This window comes from Truncatella angustata (genome assembly GCF_020726525.1).
Source record: "Truncatella angustata strain MPI-SDFR-AT-0073 chromosome Unknown BKA67scaffold_1, whole genome shotgun sequence".
Taxonomy (NCBI): domain Eukaryota; kingdom Fungi; phylum Ascomycota; class Sordariomycetes; order Amphisphaeriales; family Sporocadaceae; genus Truncatella; species Truncatella angustata.
Window position 1 is genome coordinate 446,825 of NW_025763381.1, and position 21,903 is coordinate 468,727.

Here is a 21,903-nt window from a genome sequence, read left to right on the forward strand (position 1 = left end):
TAGTTGATGCACTCCCTGTCATCCTCATCATAACAGTCGGGCCTAGTACATATATAGCTCGTTGTGCAAGGACATGTGGTGTTATCATCACCGCCACCGCTACCAGATATAATGCGTTACAGGACGGGCATATTACACATGATATATCGAGGCCATTGTGTAGAGCCATATATGACATAGGTATCGTGTCCAGCCCCTACCTAGTAGTCGTAAAGGTCTGCATATGAGAGGCTGCTAAAGTGACTGACCACGGTGTCATCCCAGATTGCCCGAGTGGATTCTCGTGGCGTTTTAATAAAGAGCTCTTCAATCATGCGTTGCACTTCTGCTTCCATTTGGTAAGAGCAGAATGCGTTAAACTGGCGGTTTGTTAAGGAGGATCCTATGATCACGACCGTCGGTCAGTTAGGGCGCATACACATATTGGTCGGGTAGACAGGGTCCACCATGAAGCCTGGGAAAGGATGATTAGCAACTGGGGCCAGAGACGTACAACTTGCCGCGAGAGAAACATATTTAGCTTACGTTCTAAAGATACTTTTAGTCAATGCAGCCAATAAGATAAGACTAGTTGCCTGTATTCGGCTGTTGTCACGTTAGGCTGGCATACCTTGTGGGCTCTTTCGTGATTGCTACACCACCTCTGCACTCGGAAGCGGTGGTAGTCACAGTAATATTATACCCATAGCCGTTAGCTGGTGGTAACAGGTCCTGCGCGTTCATGCATGAGTGTACTCACACATTATTGCTCCGGCGACGACCAAGTAACTGGACCTAAAACCGCAATCGGAACCGGATTCTCCTTCTTTCCCCAGTCATGAGGACATATATCTGGTCAAAAGCGCCCATGTCAACAGAGACGACGTTGAGCCAGAGACAGTGGCCGCTGCGGCCCCAGCCGAGGACTGTCAGGCTATTTAGAGCCCATCGAACGCGCTCCCAGACGTGGTGGATCTCTGCCGACCTAGCAATCAAGGTAGGATGGTGAAGTCGAGCCTTCCGTTTCGTCACCATCCAGTTCAACAGCCCTCTAGTGGATGACACTGGCTGTAACAAATAATAGGGTTGATCAAGTCCTATTATTTAAGTAGCACTACTAGTAAGACAAGGGAGTATTAATGAAAATCAAAATGACAGCCCCTCCGACCTCGTGTGCCTTTCTGTCCTGCATTCCATGTGTCTCATAACTAAAGGAAAACCTCCAACGGATATAACGATCGTTATCGCAGCCTCCGTTTCGTATAACCTCGGCCTAGTTATACTTCATTTCATTGCCTAACAGTTGCAGCATCTAGGACAAGAACCGCAACTTGTGCAAGTTGAGTTAACGTTGCCTCCATTGGGGCAGTTTGAACCCTGAGCACACTGAGCCATCTTTTTGATTTCTATAAATGCACCGAGTTAGTCTAAAGTTTCTTCCTGAATGAAGATGACATGTCTTATAAGAGGTTTTGTTTTAAAAGCAGGGCTGACGTACTAAGATAGTACGGGTGTGTTGTATAAGAACTTTGATAAAGGGGACCGAACAGTGACTTGCTGAACATAATTGGCAAATATGTGAAGGCCAGCCCGTATTTGTATGTGAACCGCGATAGTTTTAGAACGAAGATTACATCCCTCTTCTGTTCGAGATGGCCATATTATCAAATTCTTCGAAGCAAATGTCAATCCAACAAGCTAGGTATGTCTAACAAAGAAAACGATCGATAAGAAAGAATCGTATCACTACATATATTTTTGAGGTGTTTTAGAGGAATGTTGATTAATATCACAAAGAAAGTTTCAGCTACTAGAAAGGTTGAATTCAAAGTAGATATTATCGTGCATAAAGGCTTTGCAACGGTCGTAAGTACGAGTACGGTAATGTCGAGCCCTCAGAATACTGTTTAGCTTCTAAGAAATCGAAGGGAGTATTTTATAACTTTAGCCGGTCGTATCCTATAACTTGGGACGGCTATGACTGTTACAGGTGCACCATCGGTTTAGACAATGTACGCTCGAAAATTCACGATACCTCATATTCCTGTTTTCGGTGATTAAGGTGTCCCACTAAGTGTTGTTCGCCTTTTCAGCGATCCACGCGAGACTGTGACACCTTAATTAGTAGTTGGCTGTTAGTAGTTGGTAGGTGTTAGTGGGTCGGCAGTAGTTGGCGTCAAGCGGCGCCCCATACACGCACAGTTGATTGATTGGATACAAGTATCCTACTCGGTTGCAGCCGCGCTTTTTATCGCAACCAAGTTATACCCGGAAAGACGGGGATCGATCAATCATCGGGGTCACGCTGAGGACCAGCTAGACTAGATCAAGCTTCAAAACGGCAATACAACCAGACTATAGAGAAGACTAAAAATGAGGAACTAAAAGGACATCTATCTATCTATCTATCCGGTAGCCACGTGCCAGCTATATAGATTAGCCACGGCTATGGCAGCTGATATCCTGATCACCAATGGACCACAAAGTATAGCTTGTCATCTGGTTGGGACAAGACTAGAGGAAGAGCAAGTTGTGGTATTTCCCTCGACCAGAAGTGGGCCGAGGACCCTAGGGAACAATAATAAAGCCGTCGGACTCAATCCCAGACTCTCTCCTAACCAAAAAAAAAAAAAAAAAATTCCTCATCGATATGGCGAAGGGCTATCCCTTTGTATATATATATTTTGAGGTGTTAGTCTAGTGGCAATGAGTGGTGGTCCCGTAGGTGGTGGTCATGTTGGCGGCTACTGCTGCAGTGGATCGGTGGTCCACCAACTGATCAATTGACTGAACAGCACCAGGCATGACAGTTGGTAAGATAGTCAGTCGACTTTTGCATTCCTTGCGCAAATGCTTAGCTTGTGTAAGCTAGCCATAGAAGGAATTTCTTCTCCAGCGACTGGGAAGTCTGACTTTGCGTAGCTTTTCCACATTTCCCGCGTTCGAGGCGATTCTGCATCTGGTGAAGGTTTCCTGTAAGTGGTTTTGTTATCATAAGCTTGAATCCCAATCTTTCTATCTAGACTAGTAGTAATCTGAGGTTTAAGGCGGCTATAAGATTATGTACTTACATACGAATATCAAAATCTTCTAGCGGGAAACTGCCAATGAATAGAACAGGTCGAGCCAAATCCGCTATAATCTGTTTGATCGGAGCCGTAGCAAAGGCGGAGAACACCACCGTCTCATTATCTACCTCAGCGAAACCGCCAGCGCCAGCAGGCCCGACGACTTCGAACCCGTTAGCCCTTAAACACTCTCTTGTTTGCTCTGTGTACTTTGGGTCTTGCGTGAGAAGTCGTATAATAGTGGTATTGCCAGATGAGTTCTCTTTCTCTAGATAATACTGCCGTAAAGCATCAACAATTGTTAAGGCTGCACAATGTTGTAACATGCTAGCCTCCACCATAACCGTATCCCGGTCCGGATTTTCGAGCTCGCGGTTTTTGATGCGCCACCAACTTGGCGGCCGCACGCTTATGTCACCTAATCCAAAACATATGACCTTGATTATTTGGCAATCGCTCGACGTATGAATAAGAGCCCTAATTCGGTCTTGGAGTAGTTGACGAGTTGCGCTATTGTTCCAGGACTTCTTTATCTGCTGAAAGACGGCCTCGAATCCCTCTATTGGCCCGTAAAATTGTGTTCCAATTTGGTTGAACCACTCTATGAGGTATGTACAGTAGTATGTTTCTGGAGGTCCGTCCGGTTGTGATTTGACAAGTCGCCAATAGTTTCGAAATTCAACTATTGGCTTCCTAACAAATATTATGATGCATTATTATCAATGATTCCTTTTCGTTAGAAATAACATACAATTGATTAAGGTGGTATTAATAATTAGATATAGATCTAACTTACCAAATAGGTTCTGTTACACCGTACATCGGATTTTTTATGTAAATGATAGTTCCATCGATACGGCGTATTGCAAAAGAGCTTCTGATTTTAAACTCCGTAAGTTGCTGTTCAATATCTCGTAAACTGTCTTTAGTCCACAATCTGGCTCCGGCTGCATATAAATCCGCTGCGCCCTGGCTGCTAATTGTCCAATGCGAGTAGCCATACTCCAGGACCACGGGTGGGGACTGTTGTCGTTCCGCTGCATTTTGTTCTTTCAAGGACATGATTGAGTCGCGGCTTTTTAGAAGTCAAACGAGAAAGTATATATAGGTGTAGTAGTCTACCTCCAAATCCTGACCACGAAGGTGCGCAAATTGAGTCGTAGGAAAGATGCATATATTGATGAGGGGGCGGCTCTGGTTTTTATATCTCAAGGCAGATTAATGATTGATTGATATTTTTCTTTTGAATCCTACTTCAGCCGGGGCGGCCCGGATATTGATCCGGTCTTTTACTTCACCGCACAACCCAGTAAAGGTCTGGTCCTCGGCAAACTGGCGCCTATCAGTTACCCCCGCTTAATGTCGACAAAGACAGTCACTATTTGGGTCTCGGCCACGAAGGACACATGCGTAAGGTGATAGGCTAGACCGCCTCCATGTCGGAGGCGTGGAATGGTGCTTTACTGAGGGATTTGGGAATCGTGATAAAATCTTTAAGTAAAGACTTTGATTTCTGCATTAGCTCACTAGATTCAGCGTTTCGAGTAATGTATATTGGCCTCGTTTATAGGTGGCGTCGTCCTGCCAATATTATCGCTTGCGAATTGGCACACATTCGCACTAAAGACAGAATAAGATAATTGTGGTACTTTCTTTGCCTGTGTATTGACCACAATGAAGGCTAAAGGCGTCGAAGGAATTTTACAATGTATGTTGTTAAATAAGTAGTGCGCAACTTGAGAAATTGTGAAACTGTTAGAGAATATGAAGGAAAGTGCAAAAGTGCGATCCTGCTCGTCCGGTCGATGATCCCTGGCCGGGACTAAGCAAAGCAGCAATTTATAGATGAAGAACGAATAAATGTACTGTATAAGACTTGCTTTGACTCTGATATTGTATTTGAATTACCGACTTGCTGTGTGTATGCCGTTCCTGTCACATTCCATTTGCTTACAGTTCGTGTCTATTGCCCAATAGTCATGTCATGTAGTATGCTACCGAGACGTCATATTTTGTTGGTGCAAATTGGATTGCGCCTTAGATACATTTGCTTTGAATGCTGATTGGAACGACTGACATCAATACATAGGAAGCGAGCACGAGTGTCCAAAGTTGAACTCTCAAAAGAAGCGGCGGGAATCTACTTCTAGGCTACGGTATGTACTGAGAACAAAATCGGTATAATATGCAGTTCCTCACAAACCCGATTGCAACCAACTTATCAATGTAGTTTTTTGGGTTGGCTTTGACTGTTGAAACGTTGCAAATATTTCTTTACGTTGTATCCATAACTGCTTTTCCCATGTTGTGTCGAGCCATTTCCCAGACCTAAACAAAACTACGACATCATCACTTGATTCTCTTAATAAGGGAAAGCACGTGACTGATCTGTTGAGATAGGTCCCAACCACCTATATTTTCGGGCTCACCAGCCAACTATTTACTATGTACGTATATGGTGTGCTACCGCACACATAGTTACTCTCTAATACTTACTAACTAATTAACCAATTTACACCTCATAACCTGTCTCATTACAACATGTTATTAAGACCACACAGGGATAAGCCGAAAGCAGCTTTCGCTTTCCCTATATAACATGACGGTGATGGAGTATATGTCACCACAGTCCCTTGCCAAATGTCCCGCGCTATGTCAAAGGAGGCAGTCAAGGGGTAGTACTTCATAACCGCGATTGTTAACATTTCTCTATCTTGAGGGGTAGTCATAAATGAATGAGCTGAGAGGAGAAAAAGATTGGTTCGATGGGCTTTGCTAAACTGGCACGGGGAAACAAATGTGACAGTGGGAAGAGGGGGCCTTTTATATAGCCAGGCGCCTTCAGTACTTGGATAGATATTTTCTCCGGCCTGGTGCCGAAGTGGTCGTAATGTTTGATTGCAAAAGGCTCGGCGGGCGATCGGTATAGAGATATATATCTGCACGTTGTTTCACAAGTTGTGCCTAGCAAGCTCGACAAGAGGCCCGATGTAACGATTATACCAAAAAGGTTGGACGAACTCAACAGATTTAGGCGTGCTAGGTTTTAGTCTATCCTAGCCGCGAATACAATATCATGACTGAGTCTCCTCAAGACACACTAGTATGTCCGACGAAAGTTGCGACCGATTTCACTGATATCATTGATCCTGAAACCGAGTTCAGAATGACTCAAAGACACACAATAATCGCTGACAATACTATGGTTATCAACTTTCAGCTTTTATTATCTACAACATCGACGGATGTCGATGATGACACTCTTGACACTCCTGACACTCATGTACATGACGAACTATGACTAAAGCGTGTACCGTAGTCAATGATTCAGTGTACTACAGCTACCGTAACCAGTTAACTAGAACACTGTATACGCGGCCGTGAGATTGAACGTATGATTAAAACTCCCGGTAATACCGTCATGATCTGGGCCGGATGTTGAATTTTGCGATTTTGACATGACATGACGTTGGCAGGAGCCATCATCCCAACTAGCATAACCATTAATCATGATACACCGCAGCGAGAGCAATAGTGGTAGATTTATTAGAAGTAATCAACAAACTAGATAAACGACACAAGTAGAAGCAAAGATAAAAAGTGAGTGTATTGACTGGCCTGTCTAAATAATAAATGTGTTTAAGTCGCGCTCTGTCTTTAAGAAACACATAAGAAAATACTTCGTTATAATTCATGCTTCGTTAATGACCAAGCCTTGATGTTGAATGAATTCCCTCTTAAATCCTCATTATGGTAAGCTGACAACTGGCAGAGAGTATATCGATACAAAACAACCACCAGACAACCACCCCAACGTCTGCCTGACCACCCCACGTCCAAATCGGGTTGATAGACCAACGCCTGCGGAAGCCCTTTGTCCTGAAATATACAGCACCTTTTAAGAAGAGGTAGTGTACCTGAAGTCGTCGAAGACAGACACGCCTTATGTATTATTCCCCACGTATGTTGACTTAAATATAACGAATCCAAGGTCCTTGAAATCATTGCTGAGCTGCACCAATTGCATGTTGTTTTTAAGACCGGCCTTTGGCGTGAAGTAGTTCAGCTGGTAAGCAATGGGATTGCCTTCAGGGTTGTAACCAGTTATTGCCACTTTGCACCCCGCAGGAACACCGGTGCTGGCCCCAGCACACCCAAAGTAGAAAGAGCTGATGCTAAAATCCAAGGTCTTAGATCCCTCGAACTGAGCCGAGATACTGATAGCACGGCCCATTGTCGAGTTGAGTGCTCCGTAGGCGGCAAAATTAGTCGGCGATTGCGGCCTAATAGCAGTAATAGGGCCTCTGGTTGCATCAATGGCGACTAAGGGTATATTGTTAGTGAGCTGAGCCGCAGTTTGGGGTTCGATAGCGTCCATACCAAAACCCTTCCACTGAAGTCCACCGTAATAACCAATCTCAGTGATACTAGTTGTGTTTGTATTGAACCTTTCAAAATCGGCAAAACCGTTGCGAACAACGTGATTATCGCGGGATTCGATATCGCGCTTTTCGAGGTCAGAGACACGCGTATCAAGCTCAACGTCGCGGGTTTCCAAACTGGAGTCACGCGCGTCAAGATGAACGCTGAAAGATTTCAAGGAAGTGAACGCCCCCTGAACTAGAGTAGCGGCCAGAACGGCCCAAGCTGCGATGGAGTTAAGCATCTTGGTGATTGGGCGTATTATGGTTGGTGTTGAAGGCGAGGGAAGGCCCAGGGAACAAGGAACTAGTATGAGACGAGCCACCTGATGACCTGTGAGTTGTGTCGAATAGTCTTACGGTCGACAGGGATGCAAATTTATAAGTAATTTTAAGCGGGATAACATGGGGATCTCCATTACGTTAGTAATGCCGACGTTACGTCTCTACACACCCCGTATTGGCAATGTAGTCCAGAAAATGGCTCGGCCGAAGTGTACGAAGGTTAAAGAGTCACCCCATTTTCCTACAGAAAGAAGGCACTTTAAAGGATTAAACTACGGATACATTCTTCTTTACTTTCTACGCATACCTTGTTTTACTTTACGTATTAAATTATATCTACCTTCACAAAGCTCTCCATTTTCGTAACGAAATGTTCTATATGCGACCCACTGTAAGAGAAAATATATTTCTATTAAATCACAGCGCAGCACAATTGCCAATCAATACTACTATCTGGATTTCTTAGATATGCGGTACGCAAGCAACCTTCGATCTGGCACTAATTTAAGGTTAACTAGCGTGAACCTCGTGCCAGTTTATGAGCCTCGGGATTCCATTGCTTCGAGAAGCTGCTGTCTAGAATCTCCAAGATTCATCCACTTGATAAGTACCAGCCTCCAGATTGGTGAAAGTGATCATCTCTTTGATAATATAGCCGTATTGGGAAGAGTGGCATGCGCGGCCGGAAAAGCGGCGTCGAACACAAGACAGCTTCCACTGTTTTCTTTTCCACCAGACAATATCTTGCAAAATTACGACGTTTTGACTTGTACCGCCGGGCCTGAAAATATGGCGTGGGCTGTAAAATGCTAGGACATCACGATTAGACAATTGGATTTCCAAGGCAAGAAACGATTCGACGAGATTATTGGATAAGCCCAAATGAAGAAGAGAATTGCAGAATAAAATCTTACTTTCAATCTCACGGCCGTGTTATTCCACAGACCTGGTACAGAATCAACAACAGGTGAGATGCTACCCTAGGCAACCTATGCGAGGCTTTGCAGACGTGATACACCATCTTGGGTTTCTGGGCACTTGTCTCACGACACCCAGGCTGTGCATCGATGCCCCAAAGGTGGGTTGAAGAAGATGGCGTGCTATTTATCATTGAATGCACGTCAATTTCTTTGTCGGCCGTTTAAAGATTACTTTTATTTCAGCTATCCTTTCAGCTCGCTAATGTTAAGCTTATCCCGCGGGACTTTTGGTGGACCTCGTTGGCGCGCGCGTTTGCTCTGTATGCAATGTGTAGTAGCACGATCGAAAGCATTCGCATTGGCATGTAGTCACAAGATCTAGGAGACTGCCTTCAGTGGTCGACAATCATCTCGGCAAGAGAGACCAACTTGGTAGTTGAGCCTCAGTCGGAGACCTGGTGCGGCTTCTGCTTGCTGCTCGTCCTATGTTATTGAGAAAAGCATGTAATTCGTGTTGTCGCGGTCCTGGCAATCCGCCCTACTATAGCAGCATATTCAATTGCATGATGACAATCCTTGCCAAGAGTCCTGAATGTTTAAGTTGAGGCGTAGTCAGACATCGGACTACTGTAGCCCGCTTCAAGCGTAAGCTCGGTCTTTGCATGAGAACCTGAATGGCCTTTTCGCATATAAACATCTCTCGGTCTGCCAGATGATTGCGCCTTTGATCCAAAGAATACGTAAAATCAAATAATTAGTCTTGGGCAGTTTGTTTTAAAATGGAAGATTCGTGATTTGATTTAGAGCGAATACAGATTGCCTTTATGTAGCAATAGATCAGGTGCTATCTTTCTAATACCGTGATGTTACATGTAAGTCAGTACGTACTGTCACATTTGACTTCGGGCGGAGAATAGCTCGGCGAAGACTTAAATGTGGATCACCTCAGTGGTAACGATCGCTATACGTATTGGCACAGTATTGCAGAGTCTAATTTTCCTCTAGGTATGTTACGGTCAAGCTTATTAGCTGCTTATACGATGGACTTGCACATTACCGATATTAGAAGGCGTTGCGTCGATATGCTGCAACTCACTCAGCGCGATTACAACTGTAAATGTGATTGCCTAAAATATTGGTTAAGGAGAGCGACAGTGACTCACGTCACTAGCAATGGTGGCTTTGGGAATTCGGCGTCGTTGGCCAAGAATCGATCGGCATATAGTTTGTACCATAAAGTTTCGCAGGTCGTTTCTTTCTGAATGATTGGGGTGCTGATAAGAAACATATGCCACATCACATCGCATATCAACTAATGAAGTCCGCCGTATTTTTGCAAAGTTTCGGAAACATGGCTTCACAATGGAAGCCAACATCGTGGCAGGTTCGGTGATCTGTTATATTCGACTCTACGCTACTCTGAAGGATCGACTGAGGAACTCGGTGATAGTATTGGTCATGGAGCCACATCTATTATAAGGTGAGTATAAGAGATAAGCCAATCGTTGTGGTGAGGCCATACTGGCCAATTAGGCAGGCTGTTTTCATCCGACAACGCGTAATTGTTGTACAAAAGTAATGTCACCCATCGTTCATGACTATTTAATACAATGGCTTATGATCTGAGTCAAGCACTACCTAAAAAAGGGAGCGATATGCATGATTCCCGAATAGATAAGTAGAGTCCTGATGTTGGATATAGAGTACATAGGTGACAAGGACATGCCACTCGTCTGATGTGCGCTTTCCCACTTGCTCCACATTGATATTCAGACTTCAATGTCACAAGTATCTTCTTGTGCAATATCAGCCACCAAATAGATTTGCTTCGATACCGACACATTGTGAATGCGCGCACAGACACACACACTCACATAGGAAATATGTCCTCGCGTTCACATCGGAACAGGTCAATCCGCCGCCGGAGCCGCCGTAATATCTCCCACAAGCCGCAGCAGCCGCAATATTATTACTCAGACTACAACGAGGACAAGTATTCCGAGGAGTATGAAACACCGCCCCAGCGTCGTCGCGACCGGTGACATAAGCAGAGGGAAAAGCAGCAAGGTGGCGCTCTCAGCGGTCTCGGCGGTACGCAGGCCATATTGCCCAAAGGCGATGCGGTTTCGGCAGCAAATAACCTCAACGGCGCAACCGGCGCCCTCGGCAATGATGCCGGTGGCGGGCTGAACCAAAAATATGACAACCTGGGTAAGAGGGATACACTAAGTTTGGCGAAGTTGGATCTCAACCTGGAAGTCAAGGGTACGCTCAAGACGAGAATTCACGGCAGTCTGAAATTGACTTTGCTGTGAGTATTCCCTCGCGTTTTCCTCTCTTCCCTCCTGTCCAAATTCCGTCGTCCCATCCGTGAGATATACGTCGTTTCTTGTGGCCACATTAATAGACAGATTTATGTTCCGATTGCGGATTTTTTTTGCGCTTAAAAGGGATGGTGTATAGATTGATAGATTGGTTGATATATATAACGTGGGGGACGTCCCTTATTAGGGCAAACCACGCCTCCCATAGCCATACATCGCAGGGTTGTGGAGGTGTCGGTGTAAATATGTACATTTCAGAGCCGCACACATGCCGATCCACGATGTTGCGGTACCATGCTGGCGCTACCATATGGTTTAAGTCAAAATCCAATCTAGATTCCATGGTAAAACACCCCCAACCATTGCTATCCGACCCGTAAGTCCGCAGTCCTCCAGTTTAAACATCGTTCCAGTGGCCGTTCGATGTCCGTCTCATTGGTGAAGGTGGAAGACATTCGACTAGATCAAGGAAGTGCAACCTCAAGTCGACCAGCTGTCCTAATATTATCTGCGCATTTCCCGACCACACCTTGAATTTACCAGTGCTTCGCGATAGGTTTCTCGTATTTTGCGAGTTCAAGCAGCTTGAACATCTGGCTAACAAGCATACAGTAAGAGGGAAGTGCGATCATTCGTAATTCGCGACGATCCGGAGTACAACTGTATGACACTTTCTACGGTTAATATAGAACACTGCTTGGTGAATGATAGGTCTACTGCACTGAAAGGAAGGGCCTAAATCTACTCGAGCATAGGATAGCATATGCAGTGCTCGCATGAGCGTGGGATCGCAAGCGTGGCGCTCTTAGGGCGTGGAATGATAGTATGGGTACTGTCAAGTAGTATATAGAAGTCTAAGTTTATAAAAGAGAATATCGGTATATAAGAAGTGGGTATATGCCTGCTGGCTAAATTACGTGATCACTTAATCTAAAGTTAGGTGATCCGAGAGCTCCTCGCCTTAGTATATGGAGTGCTCTCCGTTAACTGTGGTCATCTATAGTCGCCTACATAGCCACATATATTTATCTATTTGTTCTTTTTATTTTTTTTTGACTCGAGCACCATTTTATACTCGTTTTATACGGGCGATCTAACCCTTGTAATGACTCCAATGTCAGGAGGCAGATGAAAGGCAGGAGGATAGAGATTATGCGAGTAGATAGCGCACCTGAAGATGACTAAAAATGCTCTTAACAAGCTACCCTGGTAAAGTGAAACTATGATTCTTTCTGGTACAAGCTGGACACTATAGTCGTGGAGCTGCTGATTGCTTATGGCTGCGCATTCTACAAGTCACTCGCCGTCCCGCTCCCCGGCTATTTGCAAGGGCGTGTTGATGTTGAATGAGATCTTGCTGGACGTTACCAGTAACTCCCGAATGCATGGACTAGTGGACAGGCGAGCTAGCGATATATTAATGCCTTCACGGGCTCATACGTCGGCTGATGGCGACTTGCACCGGCGCAGAGAGTTACAGGCTTACAGGCGTCGGTCTCCATCCTTCACCAGTACGTAAATGGACGCTGGTCAGAGCGCGACACCGCTGCTAGCGTAAAGCTTCACTGCCGCACAATTGAACTGGCGAAAGGTGGAGACCGACGCCAGTACTAGTACACATGTAAGCCCATAACTCTCTGCGCCGGTGCAAGTCGCCATCAGCCCACGTGTGGGCGGCCCATGGAACATGAGTATCTCTCACTGACTCACCTATTCACTCTAGGCAGTGAAGCCGTGGGATGGTATATAGGTAAGTTTGCCTTCAGCACAAATGTACAGCAGCGTCGGATGGTGATCCAAATTATGTCTGTGAGCCAAAGGCGGTATTCTTGTGTCATAGAAGGGTAGAAGAAGCGCCTCTCAAGTATTGAATCCTTGTACACCTGATATAGCTAGTAATAAAGTCGTTGGCGAAGAAATGCCAGCGGACTAACAAAAAAGCGGTTGTTCTATTACTGGGTATTCAAGTTGACATCACTCCATCGTGACATTTCTCTGTCCATCCTCTTCAACATTTTTTCTTGATCCGTGATTCGTTCCTATCGCCTGACGCCATGCATGTGCCTGTCCTTCCGCCAAGCTGTTTGGTGTAATCTGGCGTTGCGATGCTCTAACATATCAGAACTTGACGGTGATTATTCAAAATGTTTTCTTGGATACTATCGGATTGACTTACTTTGATAATATTGATTAAAACAAAACCGACCGATAGATATAAAAAAAAAAAAAAAAAAAAAAAAAAAAAGGGAACTTCGAATTGCAATCTGTTCATAAAATACGTAGAACAGGAAGACATAAACACCGGAGCAGAGTATAGAGGTTCGTGCCGGTGGCTTGCTTTTGAGACTCCCGACAAGACGCCTAGCACCCTCTTGTCAACTACTAAGTGCCAGAAAAACGAAGCGGTTTGAGGTATCCAAGTTCGCGTAACGTTGTTCGATTTACGTTAGGTCGCTCGTACTCGGGCTCGAAAGCGTCTCGAATATAGCCAAATCCATTTTTGATATTGTTCGGATATGGCTCCCCCGGATCATCACCAAATGGGTTACTGCCGCCTGAATATAAAAAGTTGGTCACATCATCTTCGACCCATATCTGGCGGAAATCTTCCTTGGTACCCGTTTGAACGCTAATTCGAAGCGTTGGCCTGAGTCTGGGCTTCCTATCTGCCCAATTCAAAGTATCTCGTACTTGTGTCAAGAACGACTGAAAACTGCCCTCGCTATCCATGAACTGGAGTAGATTTAACTCGATGGTGCGAATGGTATGCGGTAGTAAGGCTAGTAATCCAAGGAGATCGGATTCTCTAACGTAAAAGCGAGACAGACCAAAGTGTCGAAGTCGCGAAAGACTGGCAGATCCGAATATGGTATCCAGCGTAACGTAAAATTCAGCACGACGGGTAGACTCAGGGATGTCAATATTAGTTCCGACGTGCAGATGTTCTAATCCTTTACCATTCGCGGCATTATTTAGAGCGCGTTTAAGCAAACCATTGCGAAAGATCTTTGCTTGTCGGTCATGGTCTTCTACCATGAGATCGAGGTACAAATGTTTGAAGTTTGGTCGGGCGAGCAACTTCTCGAAATGCTGGAATGCCTCATTGGATTCGCGATCGAACACCCTTAAGTTCAGCCCTGTTTCCAATTGATATGCGTTGATACATAGATCTGTCACTCTTCCAAGATCTTTGTTTTGGGCAAGAACGGAGCTAACAATCCGGAATCCCTGCCAATCGGAGCCTGTATTTTCCCAAGCAGGGCATTCTGGAAGGCTGTCATTTGGCACTGGCCAGCCACGTGGAATTGGGCTATTGAAACCTTGCGGAAATGCTCGTATCATTGGCGTTTCATATAAAGGATTAAATAACCGCCCGTAAGTAGCAGGAGTGATTGTGATCCGTCGGAGTGCTGGGAATGATCCTATATTCGTAATTAGATTTGCTGAAATCCATAGGTTCGTGCTTATATCGGTTTAAAGAAAAACTGACCTATATACTTTCCGAAGATATGTATATGCTCTTCGGATTTCAAGACTCCGCGCTGTTGTTCTAGTAAACGGTTATAATACGCCCATGCTTCCGTAACAGGCATATGCGAAGAAAGTTGCACTGCTCTAGCAGCATGGTCAGGTCTATCGGTGTCTTGGCCTTTAGCTTGATTGAAATCCAAGATATTTTCTTCACAGGCCTTCCGGTACCAACTAGGCACAGTTCCACTCCAATCGATACCGTTTTGATTTTTATTGTCGGAGTCTTCATCCTCACTGTCGTCGGAGATTTCATCCTCTGGGTAGTGGCCGTCTTTAGCTTCACGAGGCACCTCCAGGCCTTCGAATAGAGTGGCATCGTCCCATATAACCTCGGTGACCTGGTTTCGGAGTGTCTGATGGCTTGCGACCGCGCTGAATACTTCTAAATTCTGCGGATTGGCAGAGATAAAGACACGGCTCAAACGTAATATCGCTGTTTGTGAATAGAAGCGACAAGTTAGTCTCAGGTTCTTTATAGTTTTGTTATCCACCAAATCGCAAATCGTTTTCACAATTTCAAACGAAAGGCGCAGGGCTCCTTGCTTGTAGTCGGAAGCCGCCTTGTCCGCCGTTGACGGTTGCGCCATCTCTGGTTAAAGCTTTGGAAGATTAGAAGTGATGAATACTATAGTGTGTTGTGGGACAACATAATTTCTTACAAGTAACCTAGGTTAGGTGAAAGTTTTAGTCAAGCCCAGGCACAACAAGGCCGCTTCCTTGCGCTGTAGCCTGTCGGTGGGAACGCTACCCCCCGCCCTTTTAACCTAGACTAGTTCATTAGTCTTTAGCTTTGTAATGATCGCATCCACTCCGTGGGCTTGCTCGATGCGATGGACTGTTTCTTCACAACCTGGGTCGTTGCTTGATCCCATGATTATATCTTGTCTGACTTTCTTACATCACCACATGATCATAAAGCTATGCACAATCATGTTCGCTTTCAATTTTGACTTGTATATACACTTTCGCAATTATCTACGATTCATTCCCCATCGCAGACGCGAACTCATCCACTCATCTAACACAGATCGCGCCTTTCCCCCATCACTCGTTGATGCGATGCTGCCAAACCTGCTGCTCAGCCCTAGCACTGTACGTGCTCGCCGTTAAGATACTCCTCATCTGATCAACACCAGTAAACATGATCTGCCTCGCCACAAACCAGCGGATCCCCTCATGGCACGGTGGGCTCGTCAAGCTGCCCTGGTACGTCCAGAACTCGTTGAACCAGAGAGTGCTCTCAAACGCGGGCCTCAGATCCATCCCGACCTCCTGCGTGGTGCCCGTCTCGTTGAACCCGATCATGCCGGGCAGCTGCGAGAAGAAATCGTTGTCGGTGTTGCCCGGGTCGAGACGGAAGGCGAGGACCGCCTTCTCGTGGCCCGCGGCGTCGACGTGCACGAAGTGCATCTCGGCCTTGGACCGTACGCCGCCGACGGTGTGGTCGGCTGGCGCGTGGATGTGCCATCCCTTGAGGTAGGTGGTCTCGTTGTCGTAGGTGAAGGAGGGGTTGTTGGTCCAGACGCCCTCCGGGTGGGTGACGGTGAAGGCCGGGCCGTAGTTCCAGTTGTAGAAGTTGCCGGTCACATTGTCTGGGTAGTCAAACTTGGGCTGGTGGTTCAGCGACAGCCCGTTGGACAGGCTCAGGGCAATCGGGGATTGCTGCGTGCCGGACTGGCACAGCACATACTCTGGTAAGATATTAGTATAGTTCAGGTACAATCGCAGCTACGCTGCTGCTTACCTGAATTCAGACGGCCCCAGTTGAATGATGCTTCATAGGCCCAGTCCGACTGCGACTCCGTCACGTTAGGGACGGTTTGACGCGCCTTGATGGCATATGACTGATGGTTGCTATGACCGGGACAAGCTGCTACGCTAGCCGCGAACGCCAAACCTGTAACGAAGTTGCTGAAAGACATTCTCGAAGAAAGTATGTACATAAGATGGATAGAGATCAGTGATATGCAGATCAAAGACCAGTATGCTGACAGGACTTTTATAGCTGGTCCGCGAATACTGCGATCATGTCCATCCGGTTCTCGCTCATGGTTACTCAGCTATATTCATCGATTGCCGGCAAGGCGCCGGTGTGTATAGTGCACTCATAATCAACTACCCTACAAGCCATTCTTGGCAGCCTTGATAATGGCTTGGTTATGAGGTTCCTGCAATTGGTATGTGCCATGCATCCCCAGGATTGCACAGTAGATGTTCAGATGACTAGCAGCGACTGCCGGGGTTAACCAACAGTTAGCCTGCCACAGGGGTTCATAGGGGACAGTGGACGAATCAGGCGATTTTTCAATCTCGCATCTTGGCATCAGTGTTAGTCGAAGTCTATTTGCTAGAAGTGATTTTGCAAATAGATCTTGATAATACACGTACGTAGTAAGTAATGGCGAAGCACGTGGGCAGGAACTCCTTGATGCGTCTCATCTTGGCGATGTGCCCATAGCCCCCCCCCCCTAAATCCTTGGGAGCTCGGGGGGCTTGGGTGCTGGACTTGGCTTCTGACGGCGTTAACAGGATCGCCAAGACAACTAAACCAGTTCTACCAGCAAATTTGGGGCACTTACTGGGACTGGCCTGGGGCGCCTCAAGCTTAGAGAATTCTGCCTCGACCGCCAAGGGCGTGCTATCATCTTATTTGAGTCTTGTCCTCAATGCGCCACTTTGCATTCTCTGCTAAAACTTCTCTCACGCCAGGCTCGCCTTGTTATTGTCAGTCACCGATCGGTTTTACGAATACGTGTAGTCCGGAAACGGGAAATCATTACTACTGTACTCAAAGCCAAGCGCTGCACTGCACGTCTCACGCGGAGTACGCATTGCTCATAGCGAAGTACGAGCGGCCGCTGAGTCTTGGTAATAGCTTGGCTAGAGATCTAACCTTAGGCGACTGTTGTCCAAAATATGCAAAGCGATAGCCGCTCATGATGAATCCATGTTTGCTGAAGAGGGTTGGCAAATTCTGGCACTTGAGTCTCATCCTTCCATTCGCGCTTTAGTAACCGTCTATTCTTGCTTCTTCACGAATTGCTCGCTCTCCTTGGATTAGCTTAGCACATGCCGCCAAACGTGCCTCAGTTGCCTAACCTTATCGCCTGCCGTTTCATTGCATTTGATTTATAAGGTCGTTGCCCGTAGAAGTAATACAAATCCCCGAGTCAAACACCGGCCAGATCGAGCAAGAAGGATCAAGTGCAGTGACAGAACTCAGCCGCAGCAACTCTCCTACAAGTCACAAACCGTATCTGAGTCTGCCATAATAGACACACCATCGAGGCCAGATACGTGGTATCCTTTGATCAATCCAATCCCGATCGCAAGCGTAAGCAAATTGCAGTCTCGCAGTAGTTTCGAGTTGTTCAACGTTAGGGTTGACAACTTCTTGCCATAGGCCATATCCATTGGTTCCCTTGAACTCGTCAAACGCTCTTTTGTCGAGCAACACCCCACCACCGGTCGTAGTGAAGTGGCGCGCTCCACCAACTCCTTCTTGAATTATACGCCGGACAACAGTAAATGGATTACACCAGAAAAATACCGTGTAGTTGGTGCTTATGTCAGCATCTGTAAGATCGTGGTACAAACTGATCGAGTAGAATTTATTCGCATTCCTTATTATATTCGGGAAAGCAAGTATAGAAGTATCACGCTATTTAGTTTCGTAGGTCCTTGCCAGAAAGTGGCTCTCTCTTGATGGGTATGTAAGGAGAATTGTTGATTCAGGATAACAACACATCGACTTTCCCAGCGGAATGTTCAACGGTAGCGCTCCAAGTTATCATCATGCTCGACACCGTCGTAAATTGGCGGCTTGATGTCATAGATACGAGATCTTGAGCCCTGAGTTGGCATGTTCGACTCATGGCAACCTTCGTGTTGTCGTAACTCGCGTAGTGGCAAGCTTCTTGTATATAATCATGCCTTCGTGGTCAAGTGGTAGTCCACTCCAATGACACCCTCGGTGCTAAGAGGGCTGCCTGCAGCGAAGGCTAGAAGCAAGTTTTTAGTGGGAGCTGTGACAAAATAAATAAGGTGATTTATATGGGACTCCACGTAGTGTGAGGATTGATGACTTATCGGATGCACCTGATATGGCACCGATAGCGGTCGGTCCAACAGACGTTATGAAATGCCGATGCCGCTTAGTATCACTAGGCGGGCAGCGATACAGCTTAAGGAAGCTACTGGGTTCTCATAAATGGCTGAATTCTATACGTGGCCAAGCCATAAGAGTTGTCAACCCGCGTGTACGCGCTTGAGTATAGAACCGCCCATGCCTGTTGCCCCATAGGCAGTCTTCACCTGTGGGGAAGTTACTCTGGTGGGTATTGTTTGGACCGTCGATTGCCGAGAATTTCAGTTAGCTTGTCCTTAGCTTGTGGGACATGGCATACCGACTTGAGACGAATGGGGAGGTGTAGTACGGGGAAAGCTATGACATGAAGACCTTACATCGGAAAGGCGGAAGTATAGTACCACTACTCAGTAATAGACGTCAGTCTGCTGGAAGAATCTGGTCGAGCGATCTCGGAGGCTTTGATAGCCCTTCATACGATGCACTTTAGAAATATAAGTAACGCGGATTGCGCTAGAAGATTAGTGATGACATTGTGGTTTTGAGACTTAATAAATATAACGGCATACCTGGAGGTCTGATAACCATGGCCCGAGAAAAAGTTGCGGTTGTCGGAGCTGGCATTTTCGGCCTCACAATAGCCCTGCTTCTGTCAGAGGCTGGTTGCGATGTGGAAGTGATCGCACGGAATCTGCCCGGTGATGAGTCTACAGAATGGGCTAGTCCATGGTGAGTTACTAGAGTCAAGAATATCTCGTACGACCGTTGATGAAACAGAACTAACACGTCCCACAGGGCTGGTGCGCTTCTTGCACCACATCCAGACTCTGGGCTGAACGATCTCCAAGTAGAGTCGCTTCGCTTCTACCAGAACCTGTTGGAGAAGGAACCGTCATGCGGTGTCAAGGTTAGTGTCTCATGAGCAGCAAAGCTTGAAGATGCCGGTACTAACGGGTGCATTCCTGCTTAGAAAATACATATCACAGAGTACTATGACGACAGGCCGAACGACAGTAGAATCTGGTACAGCAATGTCGTTTCGAACTTCTGCCGCCTTGCATCTTCCAGATTGCCTGCCCCAGCCACTCTAGGTTTTGAGTACGAGGGATTAGCCGTGAACCCCAACGACTTTATGCCATGGATAGTGAAGCAGCTGCAAACGATGAAAGTCAAGTTGACCCAGAATACCATTGCTTCCATGGAAGAGCTGCGTCAGATTACGGACGCGACCATCCTCGTGAACGCGGCAGGTCTGGGTGCAGGCACGCTCGCATCTGATGAGGCTGTGCACGCCGTTCGCGGGCAGACTATGTTTGTCCCATGCGACTTCAACCGGGCAGTACTGCTGCAAGGGTCACAGTATACCTATGTAATCCCAAGACAGTCATCCGGCGGCGTGATCCTCGGCGGCGTCAGCCAGCCGGGCGACACACGCACAGAACCCGATCAGAGTATCCGTCCAGATATCATGCACCGTGTCAATCAGATGACAGGCGGCGAGTTTTTGTGGGTAAACCTTGAGAAAGATGTAGCCAAAGACATTGTTGGATTTCGACCGTCGAGAAAAGGAGGCGTTAAGGTGCAACGGGATGGGGACATTGTCCATGCATATGGTGGAGGTTCCTTGGGCTGGTTATATGCTTTTGGGGTCGCGAAACAAGTTCGTAAGCTAGTGTTAGACGGCAATGAACACCGTGCTAAATTGTAATGGCAAGAAATGCAATTGGCAGCCACCGCGTGGACTGCTTCCATTCTGAAGTAAATACAATGGAGTCCGACTTCGATAATATGTGGGTTGACGACAAAGGGGTTCAGGGTCACATGTAACATTAGACTCCCATTTTATCTGCTATGCTCTTTTGTGATCCTAGCGAGACCATCCACCCAATCCTGGTGTCCATTGAGCATCGGATTCGGCTTCTTCCCTGCTAAACCCGCCGCTGGCTTCCCAATCTGGGACTCCTGTGTCAAGATGCGCACGACGCCCCATTCCACATCCTCCACGATCCACGCATGATACACATCCAGGGCTTCGTCCTCACTTCCATCCTGCCAGGCGCGCCAGGCCAGGCGACCCGGCGTGTTAGAACCCGGCGCGATGGACTCCATGACCTCTGATTGAAGAGGGGGAAAACCGAATGTCGAAAAGCTGAACCTGTCGCCTTTCTCCAAACTGGGGCCAGACTTGGGCGGTGTGATCTGGCCAACGTTGTCGTAGTACGACTCCCATTTGGTGATGTCGACTAAAAAGGCCCAGACCTGTTGCGCATTGATGTTCTTAACGAATATCTCGTTGGAGACGAAGTTGTCGGTTGTACCCGGCAGGTACTTCTCAGGCCAGAAGATGTTGGATATCATATTGATGAGATCTGGTGTAGTCGCTGGATTGTGTTGGTCAAGATGTCGCGACCACGGCCAGTCGAGAAAGTTAGATGGCAGCCACGGGTTTTATACCTCCATATCTCGAAATAGAAATTATGTAACTTTTTTTGAGGCTCAAATAAATCCCATCGCTGATTAATGAAGTTTATGGAGTTTATGGCTTCTGATTCGTTATGTCATCCCCACACTTACTGTAGCGAACGTTTATCATGTCTCGGACCTGGTCACTCGGAGACCGAATGTGTAAAGCGACAATATGACTAATCAGGGATATTTCGGCTTTATGCTACCACAACTTTCTTTCTTTCGAGATTTGCCAATTTCTAAAAGTCGTAGCAACATGAATGAAAGATGATTGTGCACCTTAGCGATCAGCTGGCTAGGATACATACTCCCTCGAAACCCTACTAATTGCAACGTCACAGCCGCAAAACTCTTACTATTCTGGCACGGCTTCGGGATCATTGCACTAAATACCATGGATAGCTAGAGATACAGAATCTAAGCAGAGTCTCGCAGCTTCCAGGCTCCAATGACGTACCTTTCTAGCTAACGACTCGCGTGAGGTTGCCCAGTGGGATGTTCAAAATGTGACGTGGGTTCCTCCAGGCAACATCTCTGGAGGGCGATACTCATCCGAATACACGCATGACCAATTATTTGAGACAGCGTCCTATCGGGAGATCAGGTATGTCGCAATCCACCGACATGTTGAGAGTGTATACAACACTACAGAAGTGTTCAAATTTAGGTGAACTATGCAGTCATAGTACAATACCTTATGTGAACATGTCTTGATACACCCGGTGCAACACTGGGTGACATACGGTCGACCGGTACCACAGTTCCCCTCGAGACATCGAACACAGCTGGTCGGTCGTCCTACTCGGAATGATCTGCTCGGAG

The 21,903-nt window shown here is 46.6% G+C and overlaps 7 protein-coding genes across 7 annotated transcripts; 2 read left to right on the top strand and 5 right to left on the bottom strand.

Moving 5' to 3' along the window:
- Nucleotides 1-2,600: 2,600 nt before the first annotated feature.
- On the bottom strand, nt 2,601-4,253 carry BKA67DRAFT_543207 (uncharacterized protein). The gene is made up of 3 exons (XM_046101176.1): nt 3,844-4,253; nt 3,051-3,740; nt 2,601-2,952 (listed from the first exon to the last, which is right to left on the bottom strand). The coding sequence occupies exons 1-3, from the start codon at nt 4,107-4,109 to the stop codon at nt 2,802-2,804; spliced, it is 1,107 nt and encodes a 368-aa protein (XP_045963139.1). The 5' UTR covers nt 4,110-4,253; the 3' UTR covers nt 2,601-2,801.
- Nucleotides 4,254-6,964: 2,711 nt separating this feature from the next.
- BKA67DRAFT_543209 (uncharacterized protein) lies at nt 6,965-7,824 on the bottom strand. The gene is made up of 2 exons (XM_046101177.1): nt 7,428-7,824; nt 6,965-7,370 (listed from the first exon to the last, which is right to left on the bottom strand). The coding sequence occupies exons 1-2, from the start codon at nt 7,711-7,713 to the stop codon at nt 6,991-6,993; spliced, it is 666 nt and encodes a 221-aa protein (XP_045963140.1). The 5' UTR covers nt 7,714-7,824; the 3' UTR covers nt 6,965-6,990.
- A 2,732-nt stretch (nt 7,825-10,556) lies between these two features.
- On the top strand, nt 10,557-10,988 carry BKA67DRAFT_652277 (uncharacterized protein; the record flags this gene model as incomplete). Its single annotated transcript, XM_046106125.1, has 2 exons — nt 10,557-10,678; nt 10,727-10,988. 2 exons carry the CDS (start codon nt 10,557-10,559, stop codon nt 10,986-10,988), a joined length of 384 nt encoding a protein of 127 aa, XP_045963141.1.
- A 2,253-nt stretch (nt 10,989-13,241) lies between these two features.
- On the bottom strand, nt 13,242-15,201 carry BKA67DRAFT_640346 (uncharacterized protein). Its single transcript, XM_046105757.1, has 2 exons — nt 14,488-15,201; nt 13,242-14,419 (listed from the first exon to the last, which is right to left on the bottom strand). The coding sequence occupies exons 1-2, from the start codon at nt 15,113-15,115 to the stop codon at nt 13,380-13,382; spliced, it is 1,668 nt and encodes a 555-aa protein (XP_045963142.1). The 5' UTR covers nt 15,116-15,201; the 3' UTR covers nt 13,242-13,379.
- A 371-nt stretch (nt 15,202-15,572) lies between these two features.
- BKA67DRAFT_652279 (carbonic anhydrase) lies at nt 15,573-16,450 on the bottom strand (the record flags this gene model as incomplete). The annotated part of the gene is made up of 2 exons (XM_046106126.1): nt 15,573-16,219; nt 16,273-16,450. The coding sequence occupies 2 exons, from the start codon at nt 16,448-16,450 to the stop codon at nt 15,573-15,575; spliced, it is 825 nt and encodes a 274-aa protein (XP_045963143.1).
- A 2,550-nt stretch (nt 16,451-19,000) lies between these two features.
- Nucleotides 19,001-20,390, top strand: BKA67DRAFT_3668 (putative FAD dependent oxidoreductase). The gene is made up of 3 exons (XM_046096457.1): nt 19,001-19,344; nt 19,411-19,522; nt 19,586-20,390. Exons 1-3 carry the CDS (start codon nt 19,202-19,204, stop codon nt 20,321-20,323), a joined length of 993 nt encoding a protein of 330 aa, XP_045963144.1. The 5' UTR covers nt 19,001-19,201; the 3' UTR covers nt 20,324-20,390.
- Nucleotides 20,318-21,214, bottom strand: BKA67DRAFT_543215 (uncharacterized protein). The gene has a single exon (XM_046101178.1). It carries the CDS (start codon nt 20,971-20,973, stop codon nt 20,458-20,460), a length of 516 nt encoding a protein of 171 aa, XP_045963145.1. The 5' UTR covers nt 20,974-21,214; the 3' UTR covers nt 20,318-20,457.
- Nucleotides 21,215-21,903: the final 689 nt, after the last annotated feature.

Coding starts and splice junctions, on each gene's coding strand:
- BKA67DRAFT_543207 (XM_046101176.1), bottom strand. CDS start 4,109: ATGTCCTTGAAAGAACAAAATGCAGCGGAACGACAACAGTCCCCACCC. Junction 3,741..3,843: donor GGTGTAACAGAACCTATTTG/GTAAGTTAGATC, acceptor AATATTTGTTAG/GAAGCCAATAGTTGAATTTC. Junction 2,953..3,050: donor GAAGATTTTGATATTCGTAT/GTAAGTACATAA, acceptor AACCACTTACAG/GAAACCTTCACCAGATGCAG.
- BKA67DRAFT_640346 (XM_046105757.1), bottom strand. CDS start 15,115: ATGGCGCAACCGTCAACGGCGGACAAGGCGGCTTCCGACTACAAGCAA. Junction 14,420..14,487: donor TATCTTCGGAAAGTATATAG/GTCAGTTTTTCT, acceptor TTACGAATATAG/GATCATTCCCAGCACTCCGA.
- BKA67DRAFT_543209 (XM_046101177.1), bottom strand. CDS start 7,713: ATGCTTAACTCCATCGCAGCTTGGGCCGTTCTGGCCGCTACTCTAGTT. Junction 7,371..7,427: donor ACTTCAGTGGAAGGGTTTTG/GTATGGACGCTA, acceptor ATATACCCTTAG/TCGCCATTGATGCAACCAGA.
- BKA67DRAFT_543215 (XM_046101178.1), bottom strand. CDS start 20,973: ATGATATCCAACATCTTCTGGCCTGAGAAGTACCTGCCGGGTACAACC.
- BKA67DRAFT_3668 (XM_046096457.1), top strand. CDS start 19,202: ATGGCCCGAGAAAAAGTTGCGGTTGTCGGAGCTGGCATTTTCGGCCTC. Junction 19,345..19,410: donor ACAGAATGGGCTAGTCCATG/GTGAGTTACTAG, acceptor CACGTCCCACAG/GGCTGGTGCGCTTCTTGCAC. Junction 19,523..19,585: donor AACCGTCATGCGGTGTCAAG/GTTAGTGTCTCA, acceptor ATTCCTGCTTAG/AAAATACATATCACAGAGTA.